Genomic DNA, 10,416 nt, shown 5'->3' on the forward strand with positions numbered 1-10,416 from the left:
CCTGGAGGAAATCAGCAGCCTTAGCCTAAACTCATAGAATGGGAAGTCTCAAGGAGTAGCAGGTCTGTGTATAGTCTAATGATAGAAAATCCACTGGCTCTTAAGGTGCCAAATAACACTCTGCTCTCAGAGGGCTGCTTGGAAAATGGGCACTGTCTTCCCAGCTCCCAGAGGGATATGAGCCACAAACCCCCAAAGCTGAGTGAAGCCAGCTGGGTTAAGCACAGCTGGTCATAGGACCCTGCAGCCTTAAAACTTGGTGTGAGACCTCTTCTGGGCTGGGTGAGCCCCCATGCAGGACTGAAAAGAGTGTGCCAGTTGGCCTGGTGATTAACTCTGAGAAAAATTGCTTCTGACTGACAGAACAAACCGGGTAAAGAAAAAGTATCAATCAGATGCCATCTTCAAAGTTTCTCCTTTGCCTTAGGTAAATCACTGCCTTTCTACCTGTCCAGAGGTGTTTGTGTAGAAGCAGCTGAAAGTGATTGACAGACACATGGGCAGAGAAATCCTTATTGGCAGGGAAGAGGAGGGCTGCAGTATCCTGTTTCTGATATAGATATAGATATATATATATGTATGCTTCCTCAAGGACAATACTTCTAATACTTCTTGCTCAGCAATAAGCTCCTGCAAGGCAATCTACACATTGTAGAAGAGTCTTTCACATGTTGGGGGCAACAGAGATGTGGCCACAGGTGCTGTAGTTGTGGCCAAGGCATGAGCTAAGGGTGAAATACAGGTGAGGTTCAGTAAGACAAGAGAGTTTCTGTGACTGAGATGTCTCAAGTGCAGTAGAGCTTAGGTCTTGCTGAAGCTTCTTGCAAGATCTTGCCCGAAAACTTCGAGTTTTGTGTATTGGTTATTTGTATGATGCTCCAGCTGCCTTGGCCTAAAAAAAAATAAATATGCTTGATTCAGATTTCTTCAGCTGTAGAAAAGTGTAAAAGAGTGGGTTTAGGCACTGAGCTTTTAAATCAATTTTACATTTGATTTTCTCCACCTCTTCCTTAAGTTTGGGAAGAATTAGTACTTTAGGCTAGTTTCCTGAGGGAGTGTTTGATCCTGCTGCCTCTGTGTGTGTTTACCACGCCTTTTGGATGACTTGAGGACTTGCTGGAGCCTCTCAGAGACAGGACATTTCTGTGGTTTTATGAAACATGGAAGCTGACTGAAGAAGGACCCACGTGGGGCTCAGCACCATAAGAGAGGGAGCCTCTTATCCCCGTGAGGATACATCAGCAAACATTAATTCCTGCATGTAGTGGCATCTGCTTCCAAAAAGAAGGTGTAAATTGTGGGGAGCAGGGGTGTATGGGAGCAAGAGTGAAGATTAGGAGACAGGGTACCCACATCTTGTTTGGACTCTCCTGCTCAGGGTGTATCTTGGGTGTGTTTTTTTTTGTTTCCTTTGCTGATTTTTTTTCATTTGTTTGTTTATATCATCTATCAAGGTTATCATTATGTGCTCATGCACATAAAATCTTTATTAGCCATGCATATTCTCTGTTCTCTCTTTTCATTTCCCTGCCTTCTTTCTTTGTTAACAACCTCTGCTGATTGCAGGTGTTTCCCATTTGTCAGCACCTGAGACTAATATTGTTTTCCAGGCACAGAACTAGATGAGTGCTGGCTCCTTCCTGGGGCCTCCCTGCTGTGTGGGATGGCACCATGCCCTGGTAGAAGCAGGGAATGAACCTGCCCTCCCAGCCAAACCTGGGGTCACAGTCCTGCTTGACATCAATAGTCCAGAAGAGAAACAGAAGTTGGGCCATGATCTTAGGTGTGATTAAAAACAGGGTCCACATCCTTGTGCTCCTTTGGTCTCTTTGAAGCAACTGTCCAAAGGAGAGGTGAATCAAGGTCAGTGCTGAGACTGAAAAGGTCCTTTGTGCTCTGGGTCCCACTTCATCTGTTCTCAAAAGCACTTGAGTGGTGGTTAGATGTTGGCCACATCTGCTGCCCACCAACTTGGCTTGGTTTGGCCCCTGCACTGACAACAGTATCAAAGGACATATTTCCTCACTAGCTCTGAGGCTTAGTGCTCTCAACTCTGTTGTACCAGAGCAAAAAGAGTTTCAGGTGCTTTGCACCAGTTTTCCCAAGTCAAAATGCTCTACTGATACCACCTACAGAAGGACCCAGTTTGTTCCTCTGGCTGTAATGGTAGATCCATTTCTTAAAACCTTCCTGGAATGGTAAGGTGCCATGCAGAAGTTGTGTGGACATGTATCCATGACACAGCAGGCCCATCCTTTCCTTTGGGAAAACAGTGAAATAAATGTTTCTGCACCAACATGTCCTGCAGTCCTTCCTGACAAATCCTTCCCTAGGAAGTCTTCTAAGGTTATTCTGCCTTAGACAGGTGGAGTCAATAAATCACTTTCTGGCCAAAGCCTTTTGTGATCCTTTAATCTTAACACTTCTATCAGAATATCAGTTTAAGGGACACGAATGAAGCATTTGCCCTCTCCATGTGGGAATGGCATAGCCTCTGATTTGTGTCTGCTCTCCTTCATCCTTCAGAAACCCTCTGTATTTTTTCAACAGAGATCAGAGTTTCCTTTCAGTCACTGATATTAGCAGGTGTTTGAACTTTAGTGGCTACGACAGTGTAAACCACCCCTTTTCCGTGGGGTATAAATCTTTAAACACAGATTCCTGGGACTTGCAAAGATTGACAGAACTGCCTGGTGAATCCCATGGAACGTGAGCAGCACTTGCACAGGGACAAAGAGCAGGCAAAGCAGCAGCACGTGGGTGGGAATGCCACTGACCACAAAAGAGTAACCACTGTGATTTGGAGAAAAATGAGAGCAAAAGATGGGACATCTTTCACTGGGTCTCTGTTCTTCACTGGTTCCCAGTTTGTCATTTTGCTGCTTGACCTACATAATGCCTATGTAAATACATAGAGGACTTCTTTGGCCAATGTCCCATAGCTACTCCATACCAAAAAAAATAAGTAGCTCCAGGGAAATTAATAGCAGGGATGCAGAGCACACAGAAAACAGTAACATGGTGCTCAGTTGGTATGCTTGGGGCAAAGTCCTTCCTGAAAGGGCAGGGGGTTGTGAATCCCACAGCACATCCCACGGGAGAAAGCACCAACTTAACCTGTAACCTAAGTGAACAGAAAGGCTGGAGTCACCCATGGGGGTGAGCATCTGGGTCAGAGCCACTGGAAGGGGCACTGGCAAGCAAACACAATAGTCAGGTGGAGGAAGATTCTAGAGGCATGGCCAAGTAGGTTGGACTTGGTAAGATGGGCAAGAGGAGGTGGCTAAAAAGAGTCTTGTCGTTCATGCCAAAACAGCCTTAGAATTTGCTGGCTGCTCACTCCTTATACTGCCAAGGTGTGCTGCTCTTCTTTAGTTGTGTGGGGTTCTTCCCTCCTGGAAAGCTGCTTTCAGTGCCAGGCAACATCATGGTTTATTACAGTGTCATTTTCAGGTGACACCCACAACGCAGAAGCAGAAGATGCGTGTGTCATGTCTCATTTACCCAGGTGTAGAGTCTTGTTCAGGGGCATCTTCTGCTTGCACTGATCATCTTGAAGCTGTAGATTGGGCTGCAGCCCTGGAAGAGCATCATGTATTTCTTAGCATTGCAGCCACTGTAGTAGTGAAGGTGGGGACAAATTCTGAAGGATACGTCAGGGAAAGCCTCCACAAATCACACGATTTGGTTCTACTGCTCCATATAATTAGCAGTTAAAATGAGTGAAAACAAAGCAGCAATTTTCTTATTGATCCCTCAGCAAATAGTTCTGTCTATTTTCTTCTGTATTGTTTCTTCTTATTAAATAGCCTTGAATAAGAAATGTCAGTCAAATCACTTTAGATTCCTGGAGCTTCAGACAGAAATCAAAGCAGGATTGAATGAGGAAAGATAATTAGAGAGAGGGATTCCACCTCCACAGACTTCTTCCCTTGCTCAAGGAGTTCTGATTTTATCTAAATTGCTAAAGCTGTGAGCAAATGAGAGGTGATGGGAATTATAGACTGCAGATGCTGAGACAAAGCAAAGCTTTAATTAGTGCATTTTAAGGTAGAACTGAATTTCCTGAGAAGAAATTATTTGACTCCAGACATACGGACCTTCTTAAAGGTGAACTGAAAAGCTTTTTACCTGCCAGCACTAGGGCTCACAGGTTGTGTCTGTCTTGTAGAAATGAGTGACACATCCCTGGGGCCTGTCATACTTGGGAATGAATTTTCCTTTCATTGCATCTCACTCTTTTTTAATATGGAGGGATTCCCATTGCTGCAGTTTGCCACAGAAAGCAGATATTTTTTTTTTTCCCAATACCCACATTGACTCATTCAACTGTTAATGATGGATCTACTGTTGCTGAGGAATTGGAAGTTACGTGTTGAACCCACAGGTACTGAAAGGAAGTGATTTTCCTTTCAAATTCTCCTCTTAGTCTCCTTGCTTATCTCTGTTGTCATTATTTCATCGCAGTTGGACACACATAAAGGCATTGGGAACTTTAAAACACTGATCTATTTTTCAGCAGATTTCCACAGCTTTTCAAAGGGTGACTGTGACAACATTCTACTCTTTGGAGGTAGAGAGAGGCTCCTGGTTGCCTTAATGGGAGCTGAAACGAAAGCATTTAGCTGGGTGCTTTAATTCAGAACTCCCTGACTTCAGCAGAATTATTCAAGCTCTTAATTACCTACATATTCTCTGTGAGGCAGTTGCTCACAAACCTTGTTGAAATAGGCAGGAGTGAGGCTAGGGCCAGATCTAAGGGATGGGAGTGCTTACAGACCCCCAAGGCAGGTGCTGCACAAACACAGGATTAAATGGTTTTGCCCCTCCAAGAACAGCACTGTTCTCCTCTGCTCTGAAAAGCAAGAATGGAAGCACACTGAGAGACTGGCAGATGGGCAGGTCACCCCAGCAGCACTTTTCTGACAGCTTGGGGTTTGCTGGCAGTGGTGGTCTGCATGAGATATGAGCATGACCTGGAAAATCACCCTGTCCTCCCATCCTGGGGTGAACCACCACTGATGATCTTCCCAAAGTTCTGCTCTGTCCCCTGGGCAAACATGTAAGGTAACAACAGATGGGTAGAGCAGAGGTGTGTCTTAGTGCCTTCAGCTGGATCTTTTTGATGAAGAGACCTGAAGTCTCACGAAAGCTAAAAAAAAAAACCCACACACACCCTCTCTGAGAAAAAAAAGGTATCATGCTCATTGGTTCTCCTAATGTTCTGGTTGCCTGTCTCAGCTGTTGCTATGTTGTCCTAGAGGTTAATTTGCATTGCCCAGGCTGAACGCATGCAGTCGAGGGGTATGAAACCCTGCTGTGTTTATCTTATGGCAAGACAGAAATGTTGCAAACTTGTGAGCTCCGGGAGGAAACGGGCTAATCTGAGATTTGTTCCTAGCCCTCGCCATGCGAATGGTGTCGCTGCGAGCCCAGCAATGAAGTTCACTGTGTTGTAGCAGACTGCGCCGTCCCCGAGTGTGTCAACCCGGTCTATGAACCAGAGCAGTGTTGTCCTGTCTGCAAAAATGGTAAGAAAGTACTGTATTGGCTTTAACAAAGAGATATCAAGGAAACGTGAACGTGTTGTTGCATCGCTAGGGGATTGGCTCCCGTTGGCACAGGCTGTTACTTCTCCTGTGGGCTTCAGGCTGCCCCTCCTGGCCTGTGCCTTCTCATTGGAAGCTGGTGGGACTGCTGGCTTGAGCAAGGCTTTATAGGATTGGGTCCTAATATCTGTGATAGTTGTTTCATGTCTTTGCTTTTTGTCTCCTAATTAGTCTAGCACGAAATCAAGTCTATCCGAAAAGAGAGCGTCTTTGTCCCGAAATTAAGAAACCAATAGTTAATACTTAATGCTAGGGGGAAATTCACTGAAATCAAAGTCAGAACTCCCACTGGGGCCAGTGAGATGTTCACCCAGCCTGTTGCATTGTAGGTTGTGTGCTGGAGTCTGTGTGTGTAGAGTTGGCCCTGCTTGTCCTGCTGAAACAATTTAATGCGTTGCAGTCGGATTCAGCAGTACTTTCAAGGAAGGTTTTGGATGGCTGAAAGTACCTCTTGGGAAAATAAATCTGTTTCCAAGGTCTCCCTGGTCTTGTACCTCAGCCCATATGCACATATGTCTCTGGAAAAGTACGTTTCTCCTGATGTGGAGATGAAGGCAGAGTAAGAGGTGAGCTGCCTTCACAGAAACCTCTTCACGGCTTTCATAACATGTAAGGAATGGCTGCTTTGACTCATCTTCCTGTGTTTAGAAATTCACCACTCATGTATATATTTCCTCTTACATACATCACCCCTGCTGGGTAAGAGGAATGTTTGCTTTTGGATCTAAATGAAAATGTTTACAAAGAAATAACATTTTCAACACATTTTCTGCCCTTTAAGACAGGGAAAAAGCAAACAGTTGGAAACGCAAAATATTCTTACTAAAGGGCTTGGAAAAGTTAAGAAAATTGCATGAAAGATACTACTTGAAATCCTGAAGTTGTGATTTTTATTCAAAAATGTTTTGCAATGCTTTCGTTTAGAGTTTTATGTTTCTGTTGAAAAGCAGAAAATGTTCATAGGAAATGTCATTGCTTTCCTGTTGCTGCTGCTGATCTTCAGAGAAAATGTATGGTAACCAGCACTAACCATATGATCTGCTGTGCTTGGGTGTGAGGTTTCCCATCACGCTCAACGAGGTTGATGTCTGGGGTTGATGACTGGGAGGGGCAGCACTGGCCACTGCTGGGCCTGTCCCTGTAGCTCTGACCCATTGACACCTGAAGGAAGGTGGCTGGTGTGTGTTTGGCCCTTGTGCTCCCAGCACATGCATGAATCCCCCTCACTGGCAGTGGGGCAGCACTTCCCCATCCCTTCCCGTCTGGTTCACATCCCATGAATCCAACCTGTGAGCATCATTCAGGCTTCCCAGGAGTGCAGCCTAAAAGCTGGTTTCAGGCAGCTCCAGAAGCTGCTGGATTTCCCCACCAACCCTTTACCACTGTGACCTTAAACCCCAGTGACCAGACTCCCCCCCTGCTTTGGGGACCAGACTCCCCCCCTGCTTTGGGGCATTGGTGGCTTTCTGTGTTGCAGTCCCCCCCATCCCTGGTGACCAGGAGTGGGCAGCATCTTTCTTCCAAAAACAGACGGGGTGCCCAGATAACCAGGAGGAAAGGGAAAGCAGCAGCTCCTGCTGGTGGGAGCAAGGACAGGAGGACAGAAGGACAATCCAGGGCACAGTGTAGAGATTGGGACAGTCTATGAGAAGCCAGGAGGCTTCCTCCGTGGTTTTTCCAAATTTCTCCATTCCTGTCTTCATTCATCTATTGAGACATAGAGATACAAAGTTCTCTGAAACCTGTTTTAGGCAGGGAAGTGTTTCTTACCACCCTCTTAAGAGCAGCCTGCATGCCTTGGGGATCCTGGTCTCTGGGGCCAGGGAGGCTGGGGCTTGCAGCACAGCTCTGAGCCCGTGGTAGATGAAGGGGAGAGGCAGCATGGGGGCTCCTTGGGATCCAGGAGCATCTCTGCATATGTGGAGGAGAACTGATTCCCTGGTGTGTGCCAGCCTGGCTGTCAGGATGACTTGTGAAACCCCCACCTGTGCTTCTCCTGCTGCAGGAGCCTGGGATGACTAATAGTTGGCCAGTGCTTGTCATTTTTACTTTATCTTTCACAAAGCGATAGAAATGAGTAGATAAGCAAGACAGCCTCTATTTGTCACAGGGAATCTGAGGTGGAGGTTTTGTTACTGCTCTTGGACATGGCTCTGAGAGTGGCACACACCCTTTGCCCCCAGCTGACATTATGGAATCCTGTGAAAGAGTAACAGGCATTGCTGTGTCCCTCTCCCAGTCCCTCTGACACATCCTAATGAATGAGGATCACAGCACTTTGAGCTGTCTGTTCCTCCTGAGACCAAGATTTTATCTTTCAGCTCTCCACTGCAGCCACTCAATTAAAGCTCAGTTTCACAAATGCATGAAGATAACCCAAGCTGACAGACCCACTTAAATGACCAAAATCCCCCTTTTTAAAATGTATTCGGTTTTTTTCCTTCCATCCAGTAGTTTTTGCTTTCTGCCAAAGTGGTGCAGCCAGTGACAGCACCATGTCTCAGCGTGATGAGAAGAGTTTAGCTTGGTCTCAGCCCCTGTGGTCATCATTTTAGACATGCAGACGAGCTCAAGGGATACAGCTGTTGGGGGGGGGGAAATAAAAAAAGATAATCCCCAGAGCGACATGTAGTGCAAATCCTCATTGCAAAAGTTGCTCTTAAAATTTTGAGAAGGGAGATCCTTGGTTTGGGTTAAAATACATCCCTGCCTCATCTGTTGCACTCTGCTAGCAAGGTGGCTTGCCTGCTTGTTTAGTTGTTGCTGCCATTAACAAGGAGAGTAATTTCCTCTGGATACATTCAGATAGATTTTCATGCCTTTTCTAATTCTGCCTTGCCAGGGGCAGAGGAGTTGTGAAGCAGCAAGACTGATGCAAGAATCTGTTGATTCCAACACACCTGGCCTGAAGATTCATAAAAAGCCAATATCAATTTCTCTCCCTCTACCATCGTTTGAGAGCAGTTTGAACAAGTGGCTTTGGAGATTTATTCCTTACTGTCAAAAGAAACAGAATTGTTCCCTTGTGCTTCACTAAATGCAGTGGAGCTTGTGCAAAACTGGCTCAGCACAGGGTACCCCATTGCATGTGGAGCAGGCAGGTTCACTGGGAGGCTAAAACTTGGGGGTGAGGGAGAGAGAGGGCACCTTTTCCTTCGTGTCGCAGCGTCCAGTTGGTCAGAGCGGAGTGTAAAGGGTGATGGCTCCAGGTACTGCTCAGCCTTTCTGTCATGGAGATGAAAGGTCACTAGATTTTGCATTTCATGGTAGCAACAGTCTGCAGAGTTATGGCCCCGAGTTGGTGCTTCTCATCATTTTGGCTTCTCCAGAAAAAAACAACAACAAAAAAAGTGTGTCAGCTGTTGTGAGCCCTCTCCTCTGTGGCATCTAAAACTCACCTACTGCTGAGAAATTCATGGCTGCCACCATCTGTGCAATCCCTCCTGACCCCAGCTTCTCCTGCAGTGCAAGTACATCCACCCCCTCTGCTTATGCCAAAGCCTTTCCAGGCAAAAATCCCCCATGAGGACCCCCCCATCTTCCTGTGTCCAAGGCTGTGGACATGCCTGTGTAGCACTGCTCTTACCCCCACAGGTCTTCTTGCCTGATCATGAGCTCTTCATTTCAAAACATCTGCTTCTCCCTCCCCATTCATCCATCCACTGCTGCAGGTTGAGCCTCACTGTTGGTGGAACATGTGGTTTTTTAAAGCCCTTCCTTACACAGCACTGCAAGGTTGCTCTTTTAAGTTTCCCTTCAACCTTTTGGACGAGGTCTGGCAGGGGTGAATGGGGATCCCCAGTGCATTGTCACTTGTGTCTCTTAATCTGGTTTAATCTGTGATCCAGATTCAATTAATTCCTCTTTGTCAACTCGGAACAGCTTTCAAGTACTGCTGTGAGCAAAAGGGGGAATTTCATTGTGGTTTTGCTTTCCCCAGTGCTAACTGGTCAGAGCCAAAACCACCCATTCCCAATGTGCCCTTTCTGGTGGGTGTGAGCAGATGCAGGGCATACCCTGGTGGCCTTGGAGGTCCTTCCTCCAATGCCATGCTGAGTTGGCACCATGCTGATTTTAGCTCTAAATGGGCTCAGCTTCATGCCATTGGTGTGTCCATCCCCAGTTTACTGCTCCATGGAATTAAAAACAGATGTCATTTCAAACTAGCAGCCTTGCAGCTGCTCAGGGAAAGGCTGGAGGTGAGTGGAGGCATGGAAAGGGCAGCACAGGGTTCCTGGAGAACCTGTGTTCTCCTGATTTTACAAAGTGCTGCTGTAGAATTGTCTCCAAAAAATAATCTCAACAGTGAGCAGAAATTCATCATCGGAGGGGGGTGGGATTTTGTGGCACAGCTGTGTCAGGGAAATTAATTTTAGAATTCCAACAAATGCCACAGTAGAATTGTTAACTTTTCCACTCTAAAATGTGAAATTCTTCTCAAAGCACCTGAAAGGCACCTTCACCCATTTAGACAAACATTACCACGACTGCTAAAATACCCTTTGCCTTGGCACTTCCCTTGTCTTGAGGGATGAACTGAAGCAGCATGATACGTTTCTGGTTTGGGGTCTGGTTTTGCTTCTAACTGAAGTTTTTGTTGCCACCAACCCTCAACAAAAGAATTTGTTAGCCAACAAGACAGATAAAAAGCTAACATGCCCACAATGAAATACTTCCTGGCAAGTGTGCTTGCTCACATTAGTGTGGGCTTCGGGAGGCATTCGTGATGAAATACTGGGCAACAGGAAGACATTTTCTAGATAATCTGTCACTGAATCTTTAATTAAAGTTTTAAATTATCACAGTT

At 45.9% G+C, this 10,416-nt stretch overlaps 1 protein-coding gene across 2 annotated transcripts in view; it reads left to right on the forward strand.

Annotated features, from left to right (window-relative positions):
* The window catches only part of VWC2L (von Willebrand factor C domain containing 2 like), a 50,370-nt gene that overhangs the window by 16,085 nt on the left and 23,869 nt on the right, over positions 1-10,416 (forward strand). Inside the window, exon 3 of one of the 2 annotated variants that reach the window (XM_051622935.1) lies at positions 5,402-5,531. The exons of the other annotated variant lie outside the window; for it this stretch is intronic. Coding sequence (XP_051478895.1) covers positions 5,402-5,531 — 130 coding nt within the window. The remainder of the gene's footprint in view (positions 1-5,401; positions 5,532-10,416) is intronic. 2 annotated transcript variants of the gene reach the window in all.

This window comes from Apus apus, chromosome 6 (genome assembly GCF_020740795.1).
Source record: "Apus apus isolate bApuApu2 chromosome 6, bApuApu2.pri.cur, whole genome shotgun sequence".
Lineage (NCBI taxonomy): Eukaryota > Metazoa > Chordata > Aves > Apodiformes > Apodidae > Apus > Apus apus.